At 34.7% G+C, this 22,629-nt stretch overlaps 1 protein-coding gene and 1 long non-coding RNA gene across 3 annotated transcripts; both read left to right on the top strand.

Moving 5' to 3' along the window:
• Positions 1-57: 57 nt before the first annotated feature.
• On the top strand, positions 58-16,765 carry LOC138318253 (protein salvador homolog 1-like). 2 transcript variants are annotated; one of them, XM_069260461.1, is made up of 7 exons: positions 58-610; positions 11,501-11,998; positions 12,339-12,545; positions 13,018-13,213; positions 13,517-13,683; positions 14,835-14,896; positions 15,257-16,765. In XM_069260461.1, exons 1-7 carry the CDS (start codon positions 520-522, stop codon positions 15,881-15,883), a joined length of 1,848 nt encoding a protein of 615 aa, XP_069116562.1. In that variant the 5' UTR covers positions 58-519; the 3' UTR covers positions 15,884-16,765. The 2 variants fall into 2 exon arrangements, with proteins under 2 accessions (XP_069116562.1, XP_069116561.1); XM_069260460.1 differs by lacking the exon at positions 58-610 and adding an exon at positions 10,647-10,841.
• Positions 16,766-18,394: 1,629 nt separating this feature from the next.
• LOC138318257 (uncharacterized) lies at positions 18,395-21,485 on the top strand. The gene is made up of 2 exons (XR_011207855.1): positions 18,395-19,186; positions 19,511-21,485. It is a non-coding gene; the product is annotated as an uncharacterized lncRNA (long non-coding RNA).
• Positions 21,486-22,629: the final 1,144 nt, after the last annotated feature.

Below are 22,629 nucleotides of genomic sequence, written 5' to 3' on the forward strand. Positions count from 1 at the left end.
TACACGCTCCACCGTCATGACGTTACTTCCGGTGTAAAACCGGTGACGTAGTCCACATAGCGAACACCTTGAGACATTTCCGGAAAGCAACATAATTCGATTGTATTTATCATTTTCTGTGCCACGGAATGCATTCTAAAGGATGGAAACGTTTGGAAAGTATAGGGATATTGATATCGTTTTATGCAATCACCAAAACTATGAGTTCCTGAGGCTTATAACATATTTTCATAATAGGGCGGTGTCGTTATATTGGAATTTCTTTGACCTGCCAGAGAATGTGCAGAATGCATGGATTTTTACAGTGAACAATATATCAAAATCAATAATTTAAACTAGGCTACACTAATAAACTATTTACTTTTCGTACACAAAGAATACATCTGTCGCTTCATGTCTGCGACGAGCTTCAATTGTCCACAAGCAACAGTTGGTCATTAGATCAACAAATACACATGAAGACATTGTATTGATGGAAGTCTGACATCAGCAACCTTCTTTTAAAATCATAATATCGAAATGTTGCCAAAAAAGAAAGATTCTGCTTCGGGAATAAATGATGGCATTGCTGGGAAATATGTTAAAAGAGACACCCCGCCTATGCTGAGAAGTGAGTATACATGTTTATGACAATTGTTACTATTTATAGATTGCATACTACATTATACTTTGTAGATTCAAGATATACACTAAGATTTGTTAGTATGGATACATATTTTACAATGCCTACTTGTGTAAAAGAATAAAATCAAAGCAAGATGATATTGATGTTGCATTATACATTGTACAATTGTATATATATATATAATAATATAACAGGAAGTAGTAAATGTTGACAAGGACGTATATGAGAAGGATAAGTCACACTGCGTTTTGGGGAAGTACAAGGCAGGAGCTTTTGTGTTTGTGCACTGACCGTGATGTTGGGCGACGACTGCTTTCCTTTGATATCCGCTGACGCAGCCTTTGATGTAGCTTGCGGGTGCGAGGGTTACCGTCTTACTTTCTGAAGCGGGCCGTCATTTCATGAGCTGTCGTACTTTTTTAACGAAAATTTTCGACATATCCTCTAAATCTTCTGTCCTTAAAGCAAGTGATAAACGTTGTGAAATTTAATAAACTTTATATTGGTGTTTCGTTTGATTCGATAAGACAATTATTTGTTGAGAAAAATGGTTTTTATTCCCGGTTCATAGGCGTCTCGCGTGGTGTACATGTTTAGTAATGTAAAGAGACAGTCACGAATCCTTCTCACTTATAAATCCTTGATGTTGATTAACAAAATAAATTGAAAAATATACATTGATCAATTGAATTGAATCCAAAATATCAACAGTACATGTGGTACACAGCGAATTATCTGGTGATGATTACACTTTGCAACGCTATTTATTACTGATAATGTGGTGCATGTAGCTTTGTGTAACAAGAGAGCTAGGAGAAAATGTAGCGGCCAGACTGGGATTCGAACCCGGGACCTCTGAACACTAGCCATTAAGTGCTCTACTGACTGAGCTACCTGCAGGTCACCGATGATCGCCCCAGTCCAATCCCGTTACATTTGTCTATATTAAAATCCACTAGTACTGGTGATGTTGGACCACTCTGAATTTCTAAAAATGTTAACTTGTGCATGATGATTTTCTTATTATGAAGATTTAATTGGTGTTTAAATTTATCATTTGCAACATTAAAATTATTGATTACATGTAAAAGTGGTTATTAAAGAGAATGGAAAACAATAACAATAATGTGTGATATATAATGTGATCATAGATACGTAACAATGTGCTTAATTAGCAGCTAAATTGATAACTATGATATAAAAAATTTGAACTTGTAATCTGTTCCTTATAGTTTTAATAATTTTATCAAAATTAATGAATTAGTGCTATATGCATATAGGTAGCACTTATTGGACTGGGTCAATCATTAATTAGTGCCCCAGGATCATGAAACAATCTTATAAAGTCCAAAACTGTCTTAAGGATGTATTCTTCTGAGGTTTCAGTCCCCTTGAAGTCTCGTTTCCACAAAGATCAATGAAGTTATGAGATTTTCAAATGCAATTAATCAATATCTGTAGCAGGTTGCCAGTTGCAAATTTTGTCAAAAAATTACGTTTCTATTTTTAGTATATTTTTTATACAGGGATTTTAAGAAATTGCCTATTTGGCGGCTATTTTGAAATGGTGTCTTTTTTCGCTTTGAGTAGAGCCACAGTTTTACCATTTTTTATTGAAATTGTTTTTACTTAAATCATCACTGCGCCAGCTGCATTTTAAGCTGTATTGAGCTAATTTTTGCTGTAAATCTTTACTAGGTTTGTGATAATTCAAATATTTAGCATTAATGTGTGAAATGATACACTTTTGTCACTTTATTTTTTACATTTAATAGTAATTTGAACACTTTTATTTTTTACTCTAAAATGCTGAAAATAACAAATATTCAAATAGAGCAAAAAATTAAGCACACAGCCCCCATTTTTGGCGAGGGTCACCTCGCCATTGTGATCGTGGTTGCAAAATTCTCTTACAGTCAATTCCCTCAATATGATTGGCTTAAAAATTGCTCGCAGATACTAGCGCTCCTAGCGGCAGTGTATTCAACAATTTTGATTTTACCGGGAATTTTAAATAGCAAATTTTAAATATGAAAGTTACTGAAATAAGCGTATCTGTAACGTTGAAATAGGAATAGTATATTACGGCTTTCATATCCTTACTATATACACTATCCAAAAGATCTTCTGTTCGAAAATTTTCACCTGAATTGTTTACAAAGTATCTAGACTTTTCGTCCCCAAAATGGTGTTTACAATTAATGAAGACGTTTCGTCCCAAAAATGCTTCGCTCCGAAGCTGGTTCCCCACAGACGTTTACTCCCTATTAGTGACAGTTATCCCGCACGCAATAAAATGAAATCAATATTTCACCTCGAACATCAAAATTGATACCATAATGAATTTTGTAATTTGAATCAAATTTGTCTCGGAGCAAATACATTTCATGGCGAAATGGAGATGCATCACGGCTGTGTTATGGCACATGGCCTTACTACAATGGAAGAAAGACAACTCTAACAAAATTTTGGACAAACTTGGTCTACTGATAAAATAGCACGTGACAGACGGTAAACATTTTGTAAATGTCCAAGGTGGCGTAATCTTAAAACTAACGGCAGTTAATAAGGTATGAATATTTACCACATCCATAATTATCGATCATTTCATAAGCACATGTATAAATATCAGATTATATCTATATACTAAAGCACGTTCAGAGATTACCACTAAACCATACTTTTAAAACATTTTAGTTATTTTCACCACAGGAGCTTGACGTCCTGATCATATACATACAGCATATTCATTAAACTAGGTAATACGAAGTAAATTTTTTTGCCGAATGACATAAATCATAATATGGAATGTTCATATAACTCGAAGTGATATTTTTTGAACTACTAGATCGACGAAAATGTCGATTTCTTTTTCATAATTCTTCCGTAAAACGGCACTTAAAAAGCTGTTTCAATCTGTAAAAATGTAGAGAAAACTGTTAATTGTTTAGCAATTATCCTGAGTTATATTTTACCAACAAGCATAAGAGATTAGCAATTAAAACTTACATAAACATATTCCCGACTCTCGCTCGCATTGTGTGATCACTCGAGCGGAACTAATCTCTACCACCTGGCACAGTCTTACAAATGCAATCGCACAAAAGCCCACATGATCACTGTTTTTAGTGCGATTACATCTTAGGGTGTGAACAATGTTAGTTTTTTTTAACTTTTTACTCAACAAAATAGACTTTACGCTTTTCATGATCAGCACCATCATTTTCTGTATAACTTATTTATTTACCACTGTACCCATGCATATGATACTGTACGTGTGTATATTTATACTTCTTTGTGCACATTATATAACAACTGCTATATTACAATAAATTTATGAAGGACAAAACTCTTACATGTAAGAACAGGAGGACTGAAGAACAGCGGGAATTAAACTTCAATAATATTTCCTCTATGCTGGTATTGCTATTTATGTTTAAAATGTTTAATTATATGATATTAGCCTTTTCAGTAATTACTCTGTTAATACATTTATTGTTTCCTTATGTTTTACAGAATGTCAGCATGCATGTATCATTTCAACTGGAAACAGTGTAGGAGAAGAATTGTGTGAACGAAAAGAAGTAATTTTCAACTGTGGAAGCTTAATATTGTAATCATTTTCAATCCGAAAATAATTACTATCACCATCTTCAAATTCCTTATTGTGAATTTAACTGTAATATGATTTAAGCATATACCTGATATTTGTTTATATTCTTCTATGACATATACATGCTTGAAATGAAATGAATAAATAAAAGATGATTTAAAATTTAAAACACAATATGACATTAGCTGTTTATATTTTTTGTCAAAAACATATTAAGCTTATCGTCCATAACACACTAATCATCACCTTCGAGACAATTTAATGAAAATCAATTAAACATTAATTTGTATAACACAGGTCGTCTTATGTTTTCCCCGCCTTGACTATCAATGTTCCCTGATCACTCTGAAAGTATTGATTTTTCCTTTTTTTTTCGGTCACCACATGAACTGCCTTTAAATCAATCACACCAATGAGACATACATTTACTACATTCATTATAACACTGTAAGGCAATTCTGCAAGATCAGCGAACATTGTTGATTTACCTTGAATATCTAATATGTACACAGTATGGTACCATATATATGTAACAGGAGAGGAGAAAATGTAGCGGCAAGACCGGGATTCGATCCCGGGACTCTCTGAACACTAGCTGAGTGCTCTACCGACTGAACTACCTGGTCATCGATAATCGACCCAGTCCAGTCCCGCTACACTCCTCCCTTCTTTTTTGAATACATACGAGACCCTTTCAAACAGCACAGCCGTTGGTTATTTAGTTGGGTGCCAATTCTGTAACAGGAGAGAAGAAAATGTAGCTCTTCCGACTGAGCTACCTGATCACCGATAATCAACCCAGTCTGACACGCTACAAATATTTATCTGGTTATTTTATCTCCCTTCCTATTTTCAATCTACCTTTATGACTTAGAATCTTACCTGGTGGAAAAAATATTTTGTCTTACAAATCTTGACAAATTATGCACACTGTGATTGTTGCAAGCTAAACTACGTAACCGCTTGCTGATTGCTGTTGATTGTTAATGATCTCAAACGCACTGATTACTTATTGTGACAATTTAAGTAAATATATTCTACTCTTTTCAAATATTCCTGATAACTATTCATGTGTAATATCTTAAAACATTGACATGTGCACGGAGTACGGCGGACCAGACCGCCGATGTTTTGGACATCTGCTAGATATTTCAGTTTCAGGTTACGGTGGCCAATAAAAGAAAACAAACACAATGCAGTTTTCATGTTATTTCTTCTAAATATAACATTTTTTGTGCAAGTTGTCAAGCATTTATGGGGAATATTTTGCATTGAAATTGTCACCTTCATACATCGGTTTTGGGACTCCCTGGACATTGTTTTTGCCCATTTTTTTGATGCGCTAAATATATTGATAGTAGATTCTTTAAGCATTTTCAGCCCTAAAAAGTACCTGCGCAAATTATACCAGTTTTTACGGTATATGATATTGGAATATATCCCAAACTTTTTATCATATTATTTGCCAATAACACTGTTATGATATCAGAAATATCTGATGGTCTACAACAAATGTTACATAATTTTAACAATATTGCATAACATGGAAATTAGAACTTAATATCAGAAAAATAAAAATTGTGATATTCTCAAGACGTAAATCGGTACAACAACACCAGTTGATGTTATGGAATACAGAATTAGATTTATAAGAATTGTTTACATATCTAGGTACAGAAAATAATGTTAATGGTAGCGTTTTTAAAGAAAGGGAAAAAACCTGCTGAACAAACAATTAAATCGGTGTTTGCTATTTCTGAGAAATAAAGGAATGTATCTCTTCCTGTTCATCTTAAACTGAAAATATTTGATTCACTTGTAATGACAGTTTTATTATACTCATCAGAAGTATGGGGATTTGAAAATAAAAACAAGAGGCCCAAAGGGCCTTAACGGTCATCTGACTACCTTGGCAATAGTTAAATTAATTATATATGGTGTCACTTTGTCAGGACCATGTCAGGATCATTTTCAATTTCTTTCAACAAATTTTATTTCAAACAAGAGGCCCAAGGGCCTTAACATATAGGAAATTAATTAGATATAGTGTCATTGTAGCCATCTTCGATTTTGGATTGACCCAAAAAATAACAACACTTTGTCGCGATCATAGTCAGGATCATTTCATGCAAGTTTCAGATAAATCAGAAGTTCAAAATGTGTTTTCAAGATGGCGGCTGCAGTGGCCATCTTGGATTTCGGATCGATAACACTTTGTCGGGACCTAAAAATCGCACGTAGAACTTGAAACACAAATGTGTTTTTGCTGTGGCGGCCATGTCGGATCGACCCGGATGTCAGGATCATTTCATGCAAGTTTCAGCCAAATCGCACCGGTAGAACTTGAGAAGAAGTTCAAAATGTGTTTCAGATGGCGGCTGTGGCAGCCATCTTGGAGACCAAAAAATAGCAACACTTTGTCGGACCATGTCAGGATCATTTCATGTAAGTTTCAGCCAAATCGCACGTAGAACTTGAGAGAAGTTCAAAGTGTTTTCAAGATAGCGGCTGTGGCGGCCATCTTGATTTCGGATCGACCCGAAAAATAACAACTGTCGGGACCATGTCAGATCATTCATGCAAGTTCACAATCGACTAGATTGGGACATGTAGATCATGATCAAAAATACAAGTTCGCAATCGCCGGAAACTAGAAGAAGTTCAAAATGTGTTTTCAAGATGGCGGCTGTGGCGGCCATCTTGGATTTCGGATCGACCAAAAATAACAACACTTTGTCGGGACCATGTCAGGATCATTTCATGCAAGTTTCAGCCAAATCGCACCGGTAGAACTTGAGAAGAAGAAGTTCTGAAAATGTGTTTTCAAGATGAGAAGGCAAATGGCAGATGCGGCTGTGACGGCCATCATCTTGGATTTCGGATCGACTGGTAGAAAACAAAAAAAAACAAGACATCTTGGATTTCGACCGAAAATAACACACTTTGTCGGGACCATGTCAGGATCATTTCATGTAAGTTTCAGCTAAATGGCACTGGTAGAACTTGAGAAGAAGTTGAAAATGTGAAAAGTTAACGCACGGCGGACGGCGCACGGCGCACGGCGGACGGCGGACGGCGGACGGCGGACGACGACGGACGAAACATGATGACTATAGGTCATCCTGACCCTTCGGGTCAGATGACCTAAAAATGTAGAAAAATTCATTTGTAATTTTGTAAAACAATCCTGAAGTTAAGAAAGTGTACAAACAATTTCATGGTCTATGGTGAGCTAACAAGTTATCCGGTTTGAATTGAAGTTCGGATACAATGTATATCAATCAACTTGCTGTTTTACAAAAGAATAATTACAAAACTTGTTAAAAGTAGACCAATTGACCAATTTATTAAAAAATCACATGGTGATATTGATAAGTCTTCTAGAGGACAGACATATTCTATATTTAAGACATTTTGACATAGAAAAGTTTGCCTCTTGTCTTTCTCTGCTGCAAAACAATACTTGTTAACTGATACTGTGGTCCCAGGAACTTGATGACAATAGTCATTAAGAATGGATATTTTCATTAACATCAAATTAACAAGGAAAATGCTAAAGGTGTTATTAAATCATTTGACATATAACATCATAGGAAATATTAGAATGGGCTTCCGAGATTTTAGTATGTGTCTCTTATTTTACACCTTGGTGTCCAAGGAATCCTCAAAAGACCAAACTGGAAGGAACACCAGCCAAATTTATTTCTTATTGTACAAAACTACAGTAGTATTTACCTTAGAAATATATTCCTCCTATCCTCGAGACCGAGCCATTTAGTACTTTCAGTACTTTGATTCTACTTGATTTAGAAAGAACAACCCTTTCCCTATTGATATGCAAAATACTAACAAAAGTTTAATACCATAACTTTTTTCTATAAAGGGTTAAATTTGGCAAAAATGGCTGAAAATGGTGCATTTTGTAGCTCAAAATTATGGGGTAGGGGTAGAATATGTTGTTATTCTGAGAAAAAATATTAGTCTTATATTAGTCAAAACTGATATATTTCTAAAGAAGAATACTGGAAAATAAATTCTACAAACATCCATACATATCAAACACCTCAATAGGAAATTATGACTTTAATCTCTTGGGTATATGGTCAAAACAGCAAAATTTCCTATAAAAAGCCAAATATATTTTGTCAATTAGGTATCTTTGAGTGACAATAGCTCAAAAACGAGCACTGTGCACAGACATGTTTTTTTCTTTCATTTTCCTATAAGGTATGAACTCCTATTTCCAAAAATCTAAAAAAATTGACTTTTCAGAGCCGAGGATTACATCCTTAAATTTAGACTTAGCCAATCAAAGATGATAATACAAAAATTTACATCATTTCTGATTGGCTAAGTCTAAACATAATTCTAAGATTGTTTCATGATCCAAGAGCCAGGTCATTTTCTCTTTTCCAGCTTCTGCTATACTACTGTTCAGGATAAAAGTGCTATATAGTAATCAGGTTGTATTCCTGTCCACGACATATAGCTAGTATAGGCTAGCTCTCAAATTTGGTAGGATGATTCCCCATGCATGTCATCTCAATCTGATGCTAGCTTTTTGGACTTATTGGATTCAAAATGTCTGCTTAGTGGCCATGGCCATGTTGGTTTTTAACTATGAGTTAAAAAAGGTTATTTTATTGAAGAAAGTGGAGTATTGTTCTCAAGTTCGATAACTTGACTCCCCATGCCATCTAGATCTGCTGTGTAAATGTTTTTGAAAACAAGATGCAGCGGCCATATTGAATTCACAGTAAGAAGAAAAAAAATGAAAGTTTTATAGCTAATTGATAAACGTTTTGTGGTATAACATTAGTGTAGTCCCGATTTTTATCAATATCTAATCGGAAAGGCAGCCAATTTCCAATAATCAATTATGAATAGCAGATTTGTAAGTTTACTTTATTTTTTGCCAAAAGAGAGCAGGGGTTCTGTCATTTTACTCTTACTTAAAATGTCTTACCAATCATGTTATTTAAACACAATTGATTGAACAAAAAAACATATATGTATATGCTCTTTGATAAAGATTACTTTGTTGAAATTAAGCAAAAGGATAAAGTAATGTAAAGCTACATATATATATATATTCAAATAGTGATGAATTCTGCTTTATAGAAAATAGAGCTTTTCAAACCCAACCCAAACTGAGCATTATTTTTTGAAAGATTTTGTAATTTGAAGCAAATAGAAAATCAGTTGGTTGACACTAATTACCAATTATAGCTGCCTGATCATAGATAATGAAATCTAAACCGATTCCCAACACTATAGTATATAACAAACATTATGAAAACAAAGTTGTTCACATCTAAATAAGGATTTTAATGAAAAGGATCAAGGTCAAGGTCATAGGTTGCTTGTGGTAGAGTCTGAAACCTTGGTTGGTCAGTTAGTGGACCCTAGCTTCCTGACTTGTCAGTAATTTCTTCTCTAGTGTATTAGTTCATGTAGAAAACATCAAATTCTTATTATTCTTGGACTACTAGTCATGCATTCAGGACATGACCCACAAAGTTATAACAATAAGATATCTTTTAACTTTCCAACATATATAATTATGAAAGATATACAATCATATTTGAATGTATCACAACCTCAATAAAAAGAAACAATGTTAACAAGCTGATTCCATATGATGTACAGTATTTTCCGGAGTATAAGCCGCGACTTTTTTCCCTTAAAAATCGGGAGTGCAGCTTATACGTACACCAGTGCAGCTTATCTGTGGACGAAAACCAAAATCTGACAATGTTTTTGCATTATTACGTTGTGATTTACATGTGAAAATCCTAAGTTTTACTCGCCAGTTTTGTAAAGTTCATTGAACAAATCACTGTATCAGTGCATCTTGGTTGATATATATAATGAAAGTAAACATATTTCTGTCTATGGGAATATTCCCATTGTAAGAACTAAGATGAACCTATATATAGCTACCTTGTATATATTATCACAATGAAAAAATCATGACACGAAGAACAATGAAGGAAATTGTATCATACATGTATACATGTAAACAAGGTGCATTGCTGTCAAAGTGTAGTCTTAATGTCTGCATGTAACTTCCTCTGGGTGTAATAATTATAACCACAGCCTTAACTGAAAAGTCTAGTGGTGAGGTCCTTGGTGACTGTATCATGTAGGTGGGAAATTCTTAACACTACTTGATATATTTACCAATAATTAAGGATAAATAGTTGTTTTCTTTTTTAATAAGTACAATTAACCACCACTGATAATAAGTGGGTTTTTGTCTATTTATGGTTATTATCTTTTACTCTTATTGGTCCAGCGTGACTGCAGCCTGTCACTACTTAAAATTCCACAAGGGAAAACGTCATTTCCCTTTTTGTGGGAAAACGTCATTTCCCTTTTCTTGGCTATAATTACATTTTCACAAACTTAGATTTGATAACACAATTCACACCAAGATGAAATTCTCTACCTCACAGCTACAATATGATCATTCCATGGACTTTTTCAAGGAATTTAATACTTTTTTCAAAAGTGATATTGATGACTTATTTAGGAAAAATTACTCTCAGTTTTGTGATGAAAGTTCTCATTTTGATGAACTGTTCAACACCATGTTCCAAGGTAACCTCACGTATGTGCTGCTCTCTATTCCATTACCATAAAGTTAAACTTTATTTCCTATCATTTTATTACACCTGATCTCATCCTTTCAAAAGTTTAATCAATGAATATATACCAAGAATGCAATAGGATGATACATGTATGCATATACATATAGCTTGTCCATAGAGTCACTGAGATTTTCAGAAAGTAAATTTTGAAAATGAATTTGCTGTAAACTCAAAACTATTCCATCATATTGATTAAACATACCGATATTGAAAATAGGATGATTTAGCCTATAGATTTTGCATACGTGTATGAAGGATTAGACAAATAAGCAGAATAACATCATGTCTTACTTTCACCTTGATCAAATTTGATTGTATTTGATATAACCATGAATACTATATAGATAATATGCATGTATAAAACTTTGCTTAAATGCAGTTATCATATGTAATTATTTTTCATAGATCCTCTTCATCCATATTGCCAAAATCAACAGGTCCCATAGCACAAAGTTTTAAAGAGACCCATTTCCAGAAATTTTGTGGGTCCTATGAAAACCATGATGTCTCAGAAGATCATGTAAATTGATAACTGTTGGTTGCAAATATTTGGCTAAAGATTTATAAGTATATTATTATATGTACTTTATATGGAATTATCTTTTGCAGATTACCATACTCCTGTCAGACAGACACCAAACTTCCAGAGAAGGAGTTCCAAAACACCAGCATTTTATGTACCACAACAAGCCATTATCCGTCCTCCTGTATCACGCTCTGTCCTGCCGACCTCACAGATGACCGTTACCAACTCGAGCAGTTCGTATGAACGCCAAGTCCAAATCAACAAGTCATCGCACCAACAGAAACTGCCTCTCAACAAACCGGTACAGATGCCTGTGTCACAGATCACACACGGACTACAGAACATGCACATGTCTTCTGGACCTAATGTTAATCTGTCTCAGCCCACGGGCTTCCCTTACCAGCCTGCTAACACAGGGTCCAACAGCTCCCTAAGTACCCAGGGGTCAACATCTAGTCGGGCCACTGGATCCTCAGGGTACCAGAGTGGAGGTTCAGGTGTCCAACATTTTACACAGGACATCAAACAGCAACAGGCATCACAGGCAAACAGACTGGGTAATCTGGGAGCCATCAGAGAAGGTACGCACAGGGGATTCTTCAAGACATATACAAATCAATATTAAACATCCAGGTTGGGTAAATCCATGGTAATCCAGCTGGCTCTATTGGTTTCTGACTTTAGGTTTCTATGAATGGATATATATTTGTAAACAAACATGTAACTCCATAAGTGGCGATTGTGTTCTCTTTTTATGTCTCATCTAATTAACATTCTTATTTTCAAAAATACTTGTGATTTAGGAAAGCATTTTTGAAAGATTATGAATTTGAATCTTAAATGAAAAAATGAATAAAACATCAAAGTAATTTAGAAAAACGCAATGAATAGTTGAAGATTTGTTCTCTTCCAATATTTCAGACAATAGCGATGACATATCAGGACATTACCATGGTAACTACGGTAATGACTACCATAGTCAGTACGATGAGAACTACCAAATCCAGCAATACCACCAGGAGATACGTAAGCACTATGCCCAGCAGAACCCTGGTGGACAGATAGTTAAACAAAGTCTTCACGGCTCAACTCAGAAAGAGATTCAGACTAATGTTCCATCCACCGTTGGTGAGTTGTGGTTAGGTATCATTCATTATGATATATTTGATTCTAGAGGCATGATTTAGCATACTAGGAATTCTTTTGCTTTATCATAAAATTACAGTAAAACAAAATATGTACTTAATCAGAACAAGGGTTTTGAGATACCAAAACAATGTGGGTAACGTACAATTTACTGCCAATTAGTTCCACCTTCCAGTGATTGTGACGTTCCAATAATTATATAAAATATGACATTATAATTTGGAATGTGGGATTAATCAACAACAAATCTTAAAATAGATATATTGATTGCTAGTCTATGATTAAAAAGGGTAAAATGCAATTATTGATAATAATAATTTCACCTTTTTATTAATCTTTAAATTAAAAAGTTCTGTTATAAATTCTAAATGTCTACATTATGTTGAAGTATAATATATATTATCTATAATGTAATTCTTCAATCACATGATCAAACTTTTATATATCTTTACAGCCACAAGTGGATTCACTGGTCAGGATGAGATGGCCTTACCGACTGGCTGGTCAATAGACTGGACAGTGAGAGGGCGGAAGTACTACATTGACCACAACACTCAGACCACTCACTGGAGTCATCCGTTTGAGAAGGAGAGTTTGCCTATGGGATGGGAAAGGATCGAGTCCAAGGAATTTGGGGTCTACTATGTCAAGTAAGAATTTTTTCACTTGAACATAGAAATCATTGAAATGAAAGGCATATAATACTAAAATAATTACAAGTCTGTCATTAAAATGCATCTGACATCATCAGACTCACCATCTGTCTTTAGAATATTAAATGGTCACCAAAATTTGGATCTCTGTGACATGTCTGATTCTAGTATTCCGGAGTTTCAAAGTAGGGGGAGATAATCTAGCACATGTATTAGAATTCAGCTGAGAAATTCCTTGTGGTACAAAGCAAACAAACTTCTTTTTTTTCACTTTGTTCTATTGACATCTTATATTTACAGCCACTTTATGAAGATTGCACAGTACCAGCACCCATGTGCCCCGACCATGCCTCAGTTTAACCTCGCGTTCCAATATCCTCAGCGACCTGGCCTCCCTCAGCAGATTGAGTACCGGCCGGCTCGTCAGGCCAATGTACTGGTGCCTGCTAACCCTTACCTATATACAGGTATATAACAAACTACATTATGTGGATTCCTTTTGTGTTATGTAAATGTGGTATCTCATTTGTCAAATAGTTTTGAGAAAACGTTCTTTAGATTATCAGCTTAATTTTGACATTTAAATTCTTAAAAGAAAAATCTACTACTTAGTCTAGATTCAAGAGTTTTAAAATTAAAGGGTTTTCAGAGGCATAACTGTGGGTGATCGGATGACGTAGTGGTTAAGCCTGATCCTTGATCCCTGGCACGAACACTTAGTGGTTAAGCCTTTGATCCCTGGCACGAACAGAAAAGGTTAGGTGTCACCTGCGCAATTTTTCAGGTTTCCTTCCACACCACGAGCCCTTGTGCACTTACATCCAGGCCATCGAAAGTGATTTGCATAAGTTGTATAACTTGTTTTGCAATCGATGAAAATAAATATTTTATAAAGTTTTGTTTAAGTTTTAGTTACAGGAAACTACAAATTTTAATTGATATATTAAAAGTTGCCCCTTCCCCCTTAAAGAGACAATTCACTCAGGCAAATTCTTTTACATAACCAATAAGCAAACTATAGCATAAATGTATTGTTCTACATTTCTTATGAAACATATAACGTAAAACATTGACAAATTCCACAACATTGTTAAGTATTTTAATTAATATCGTTGAAATATCAAATCGTTGATCAATACGATTAAGCAGGTACAATATTAACTCTGTACCCATACCCGAGCCAAAGTCACGCACGTTAAACAAATGAACTACATAACCACTGAGAAGGTGATAAAATGATTTTTAGGCAAGACAATTCACCTAATAAGGTAAACACACTACTGTCAGAGCGATTTGAGCAGTTCTAGCCAAAAGTTGCATTACTTTACGAGCAAGGGACAGGGTTCGGCATACAAGAAGTTCGACCACAGTGTGTAATGGCGGACAGCGAGCAAGTTTGAATATTTCACACACGTGTCACCACCATAGGCGTTTCAGGCATATCACAGTAAAACTGACTGATGTAATTTCCATTAGAAGTTGTTTTATCTGATATATATACAAATTTTAATGTTCTCTTAGACTGAATTGTCCCTTCCCCCTTAAGATTTTAAGAAACAATGGAGATATTAATGTATTTGCTTTTGGTTTTACAATTATTTTTTTTAAACTTTTGAAGAAATCCCCCAGTGGCTGAGTGTCTACTCCAGAGGTGCTCCAGAACATGACCATAAGTTAAAAGTGAGTACTTACTGAAAGTACACATTACAACATGTCATACAATAAAAATGTACCAGTGAACCTTTTTTAATTTAAAAAGAACTTTACTTGAATATGGCTAAATTTTAAACTTTTGATATCTTTCAAAATAATCTTACCCTGAAATTTTATACTAAATGGAAATTAATTTGATTCTGATCTCAGAGTAATGACTTGAAATTTAATTTAACCTCAATTACACCCCCTGCTTTACTTTTCTCTATTATTTCTCTCTGTCACTGCTGAATGAATGCTCATTTACACTATCAATAACAGTACAGTGTAACAGCAGTATGTATGATCACCACCATGTATGATCCTATGTGACTGTTTGTACTTCAGTGGGACCTGTTCACGGTCAGTCAGCTGGAACACTATGATGCCATGCTCATGAGATTACATAAACAAGAACTGGAACAAATTGTGATGAGTTACGAAAGTTATCGTATGGCTCTAAACCGTGCAATGGATAATCGTAAAAAGGAACAACAGTCGTCTCAGCCACAGTTACCAATGCAGTTAGCGTTACCCCCGAATCTCGAGCACCACGACATGTTACAGCGACAGTTACCGGCGTTACAGGAGGCGCTACAACAGAAAATGTTGGCACAAAATAGTGGTAACCAGAATAAAGGACACTGGCATCAGCTAGAGCCTACAGGAAAACAACATGTGTTACCACAGCAACAACAGATACCACAACATCTACACCAACATATACAACATCACCAACAACAGCTTCATCTGCAGCAGCAACAGAAAGAACTCCACCTACAACAACAGTATTTACAACATCAGCAACAACAGTTACGCCAAAAGGAGCTACAGCTACAACAGCAACAGTTCCAACAACAGCATATAAAACAACAGTTACCACCACAACAACAACCACCGTCTCAACAGCAACAGTCTCAACAGACTCAACAACAGAGCAGACTGCTGACACAAAACATAGAAACAAAAGTATGACCCTGGATACCACTGTGTTATAGGGGCTCCAACAAAACAGCACAGTTCTCAAAGTAAAACCAACCAACTGTTTCCCAGTAACCCATGTCCCACAGTGTCAGAACTGTATTATCTACTCGTCCAAACGGCTGTACAAACTGACAGTCTGTTGTGTGGGTAAAGTGCAAGATACATCTTGTTGGTGGGGCATTGTAAAGTGAAATGGACATTGAACAACATAATGTGATGTAACCTACTGAAATTATGATACCTGAAGTGGATTCTGTTTGTAGTTTTATATGGCATTATCCACTCATCTATTCTGTTGAAGCCCTCATACACAACATTTCATTGTACTTTCAAAGACAAAGAAAAATTCAAAATGTGATATGGTGCTGCGATCATTTGTACTGTTGTACTGACTGCTGTGAGTTGTGTCGATTTTTATTTTAATATATATATATATATGTTTTTTCACTGAATATATCACTTTTGCACCAGATAAATAATTGTGTATTAAACTGATGACGAGTATGTGCCTAAAGCAGAAGGTGGTTAAGTCTTCAACTCTAAATAGACAATAGAAAATAGACACTTATATGAAATATGTGTTTTTGGAAGATATAACATTGCCAGTTACATTTATATGTGCAATACAATAAGAATTATCTTCATTATTTTCTCTTTTTTATAGGTAAAAAGACTTGAATAATTAACTGGTCAGTACTTAGCAAGCCTCGTGCTGACTAGACAAATCCTTTCACTCCGGTAGAAATGGCCTTCTATACTTGACAGACCCATGTAATATATATATTCTATTACTATACATGTATACAAATGTATTGTACACCAGCTGACTTGTAGATAACTGGGTTTTTTTTTTTTTTTTTTTTTTTTTTTTTTTGTGATATTTTGCATTCATAACAAACTTCTATATATACCTTCATCTGGGAGCCAAAAATAAGTGTATTTATGTTTTGTGAAAAATAACAATTAATTTTAACATTTTGATGAAGAAACAGAAAAAAAAAGTTTAAACTAGAATTGAAGATTTGGCCACCTCACTGGTTTGGTGTTCACCGAGTCAGGACAAACCAATGGCTTTCCTTTAAAAGAAGCTACAATGATGTACTGTATAATAGTAAATGTAAGGTTGTTCAAGGTTGGAGTAACTGTGGGGACTTGTGTACAAATCTAGGGAACATATAATGCCCTATCTCAGATACAATGATGTTTGTCCAGTAAATAATTATGTAAAACATATTTTAAAAGTTTTAATCATCTTTGCAAGCCAAGACTTCTGATTATGTTACAATTGTTTCATCAGTGACTTGGTTATCACAGTATCAATCAAAGTTGGTTCACAATCCTTATTAGTTTTTACAATCTGACAGAATTTCATAGAAGATGATAATCTAGTTGTCTTAGCAATGCAATCACAGATCCATGATGAAGCGGCCAGGTATCATCTTACGGTAGTGTTTTCTAGACTTGTAAGTAACACTTGTCCCCGCTCTTTTAATTACCTTCCTTTGTGTAATAGAAGCAGTAGGAAATGAAATTTCATGTAGATTCATGCTTTTAAAGTATTAGATATTTTTAGTTATAACTGAGGCTTATGAAGATCCTCAGATGCTGTTTGTAAATTTTTGTATTTTAAGTCCCATCCATTGTTGATAGATTGTTTTAAGTGTCTTTTTCTTCTCCAGAAAGTGTATGATTGAATCTAAAAATTATGTTGGCAATATGCCGTAATCTGCACTGGTGAAGTTATCACCTGACTCATAAGTCTGGATTATTTTCAAAGCACGAGTTTCGTATCATCATTTTCATTTATCAGAGTTCCTTTCCTTCGTTCCACTCCATCTGTACTGACAGATTGAATCAAAGGGAAGTAACTTTGATAAATCAATGGATATTGTGGTCTGAACCCAGGTTTAAATTTTAATAGATAGATGTCTGCCTGTTACAATGTCTGAATCTGGCACCAAGACTTTTAAGAAATTTGGATTAAAGACAGTAGTTGTGTGATGTTGCAATACTTGAAATTAAAAGCATCCCATCTGTCCTTGAGAGTGGGAAAATTATTTTAATAGTCTAATGAATTCATGAAATCATCATTTATTTAAAAATTATTCAATTAGCAAATGGATATCTCATCAATCCATGTTCTGTGAAATGTAAATGTTTATGGAAGTACAACTGTACTGGATTTTGCAAATGTAAAATACCAGTATTACTGTTATTACTGTTATTTTCATATATCTATGGATATGAGGAAAGTGTGTTTCAATATGATACACTGTACTTGTAAATGCAGGCAACGATGTTATGATGAAAAATTTAACTTTCAAATGATGAGATTATGAGAAAGATTAAATTGAAGTTGTGCTAGTTTTGATTTCAAATCCAAATCCTAATACATGTCTTAGCAATAATCTTATTCTCATATTATTTTGCCATATATATTTGCATGTTAGTGTGTTCAAGTCAAAATGCAAAACTATTGAATGTGTCTTTAAGAAAACAGTCTACTCACGCTAATTCTTTTACATAACCAAGAAGCAAAATATGGCATAAATGTATTGTTCTACATTTCTTTATGAAACATATAATATAAGATATTGACAAATTCCACATCATTGTTTAGTATTTTAATTGATACCGTTGTAATTACAAATCGTTGATCAATACGATTAAGCAGGTACAATATGTACGCTGTACCAATATCCGAGCCAAAGTCACGCACGTTAAACAAATGAACTACATAACCACTGTGGAGGTGATAAAATGTTTTTTTAGGCAAAACAATTCACCTGATAAGGTAAACAGACTTCTGTCAGAGCGATTTGAGCTGTTCTAGACAAAAGTAGCATTGCTCTACGAGCAAGGGACTGGGTTCGGCATACAAGATATTCAACCACAATGTGTAATGGCAGACGGCAAGTGAGTTTGAACATTTCACACGCATTTCACCACCATTGGCTTTCTGACATATCACAGTAAAACCACCTGATCTAATTTCCATTAGAACTGGGGGGTTTTCTGATATATATACAAATTTTAATGTTCTCGTAGAATGAATTGTCCCTTTAAGAGAACAGTCTACTAAAATTGTAGACCACAACAGGATAAGATTTCTGTCATAAATTAAAAAACCAGCATGTCTGTAGATAGAAAGTTACCTTTGCTTCTGCTCAAAGAGAAAAGGCTCTGTGTTATTGGTGTTGGTTACAACTACAAGATTGCACCCAAAATGGGCTAAAGTAGTATTGGTTAGGTTGCCATGGTTACTGATAATAAAAAAGGAAAGTACCCCAACAGGCTCGATACTCCAGGGGTTCCGATCACTTACGATCTCTACACCCCTGGACTATCTCATAGTGAAATTGAAGGCAGCTCAGCTGAAAATATTTGACCAATCACAGACCAGCAAAGATTTCCTTTGAAGACTACAGAGAGAGCGACGCCCAACTTCAAAGCCACATAGTCAACCACAGTGTACCGTTATACGGTTCTTTTGATGTACATCAAAGGACCAAATTACCTGTTCTGTTCTGTTGCCTCCAGTTTTACGATGAGATAGTCCAGGGGTGTAGAGATCGTAAGTGATCGGAACCCCTGGAGTATCGAGGATGACCCCAACAGGCTTGTAGTGTTTGTTTGGTTGTCATGGTTACTGATAATACCAAAGGTAAGCATCCCTGACAGTTTGTGTTGGTTTTGTTGTCATAGTTACTGCTAACACAAAACTAAGGTAACCAAGACGATAGTGTTGTTTTGGTTGTCATAGTTACTGGTAATACAAAAGTAAGGTACCCAAGGTGGTAGTGTTGGTTTGGTTGTCATAGTTACTACTGTGGTTGTAGTGCTGGCTTGGTTGTTATGTCTTCTGTCAAACAATATATCATGTAACTTTTATTTATTGACACAATTCATATAAGTTGTGGTCTTTTTTTACTGATCTCCTTAGAAATGTGATTCCAATCATATTTTCTAGTTTTTGTATTATTTATGTGATTTTCAGTATAATTATACAAATGTATATCACTTAAACTTTCTGTCACTTCAAAAAATAATTATTTTGACCCAATTATAGGAATTCGATACTCAACCTATGATGAGTCTGTTTTTGTATTGGTCATCAAATGTCACTTGTCTGCATAGTTTTCGAGCTTATCACTGTGGTTCCAATTGTTTTTCTGAATAGATTCTAAACTTTCTGAAATGGTTTATTCAAACGATGAACAGGATGTCTTGATTTTGGGTCATAGATAAAAAACCGAGGATTGTTAGAACAAACCTTTAATTTTCCTAATAAGACAATTCTCTGATGTGGTCATACTGGTCCTCAACTGTGTATGTATTCTGAAGTTTATTTACTTATTTTTTTTATAGGACTGATTGGATGTCTCAATAAGTTGTACATTTTGTTCTTTATATATTTATGATATATAGATATTTTAGTTTTAAAGTCACGTATGTATTTGCTGAAATCATTGTGTTACCTGTACATCAGTCCACTTTGATGAAAATGTCTTGATGCATGACCTTGAAAGGCCTTGATTTTGATTCTTGAAATCTCCATGACAGCACAGATTTTCATACAGTATATGTGACCTTGAAACATATTTATAGATATTTGATATTTGTGGCATTAAACATATATTTAAAGATGACTGTGACCTTGGAACAGATTTATAGATACTTTTGGCTGGAACAGATTTATAGATACTTTTGACCTTGAAACAGATTTCAAAGATCTCAGTGACCCTCAAACAGATTTATAGATATCTTTGATCCTGGACATAGAGATACAATAAGTTGCTCATTGCCTGTTATTCTTTAAATCTACATAATCTTAGATTCAACAGTACCAATACTTCCTTCTACTCTAGTCAATCTCAAGAGTTTCTTACACTTTTCTAAAACTTTTTCCATTAATAGTCAATTTGATGAGTTAATCAGATAATCACATAACCAATGAGAAAGTACAGTAGCAACTCAGTTTGGATGGGAATACAAACATGTAAACGATTATTATAATGGTGTTCAATTAGTATGGTATCCAAAGATTAGGGTACAGTACAGTTTCTTCATTCTGACCTATCAGAGTTGCTTCCCTTCCTTTTCTCTGTGAAACAAAGGAAAGTGAATCTGATAGATCAGAATGGAGTTTCTTACTTTCTCAGTCTTTCTCTGGTGCTATTGTTAGATAAGATAGACCATGAGTGTAATACTTGTTTTCAAAGGACATGAATACAAGTACTAGAAGTTTTATCATGATCTCCATAAAAGATAAGAGTGTATGGAAACACTATGGGAGACTGATAACAGCTTTTGTATCTCCATTTAGGTACCTCCATAAAGGATGGAGAGATGCTTGCTGATTATGTAATTAAGTGTGTGGAACGAGTTTGTGTGGCAGGAAACATAGAAAAGTGCAATTAGTTGATACAATTTGTTTAGTCCCTGTTGGTACACTCATGTTGTAGATCAATGGTTACCAACATACAATATATATTCTGTTGACATTGTGTATGTAACACATAGGCCAACATTTGATATGTAATTTTGTCATTGTATATTATACCATGCAGTAAAAGCCATTCCTTCCAAAAAACTTTGTTTATTGTCTTTCCTACAAATTCATAAATCTTAATCTAATATACAGGATTTTCCACCGTACTGACAAATGGTATTTTTTCACTATCAAAAACAGGAGCAGACGATTTAGTATTTTTCTTCAGTTACAAAAGTTACTTACTTTACACCATTACCACCATTGAAAAGTTTGAGCTTGTAATTTTACTTCAAGTTAAAAATATGAAAAATAATTAATTGCATCCCGAAAAAATTCCGTGTCACTATATCCTATATGGAAGGAAGTACTGATTGCGCATGCACCAAAGGCGAAATTAATTATTTTATATTATTTTTTGTGTTAATTAGACATATATATACACGATCAAACACCAATTATTGTTCAACTGAGGAATATCATTTATGCTTTGTCGGCGGTGGAGCATCTTAAATCTTAATCTAATATACAGGATTTTGGGTGTACTGTTGTTAGCTCACCTGGTCTGAAGGACTCATATTTGACTGGTAGCATCCCTATGCTATAGGCTTGAGGATTAAAATGGTAAGCCTGAATGTCTATGATATTTACTCACTTAACCAGGCTAGACAGGCCCTCTGAGCATAATGTCCTGAATATTGTAATTGCATGTCTGTAATCTATTTTATAAGATGATCCTCAAAACAGTATCTGGAAGCTGTTTCTATCATCGGAATGACTCCTTTTCTTCGATCAGAATCTGTTGACCTATTTACCTAGATATTCAGGTGAGCTACCATAGTTATAGCCAGATGGTTATTGCACAACACCTAGAAAACCTCCCTCCAGGTACATGAAACAAATTAAGACTGGAGGTTAGACTTTGCCAATCAAATGCAATGTATGATGTCACTTTTTACAACATCATCTTTGATTAGATTAGTCTAACTGTTTCATGATCTTTGGGCCAGGTGACCAAGCCTAGTTTATCTAGACTATTTGACCTAGTTGTCTGGATGACCAGATCATGTGACCTAGTTGTCTGGATGTGCAGACCATGTGACCTAGTTGCCTGATTGCCCACACCATGTGACCTAGTTGCCTGGATATCTAAACCATGTGACCAAGTTGCCTGGACGTCCACACTATATGACCTAGTTGTCTGGATATGCAATGCTGAGCAAATGACTTAGTTTCCTTGATGACC

This window comes from Argopecten irradians, chromosome 3 (assembly GCF_041381155.1).
Source record: "Argopecten irradians isolate NY chromosome 3, Ai_NY, whole genome shotgun sequence".
Taxonomy (NCBI): domain Eukaryota; kingdom Metazoa; phylum Mollusca; class Bivalvia; order Pectinida; family Pectinidae; genus Argopecten; species Argopecten irradians.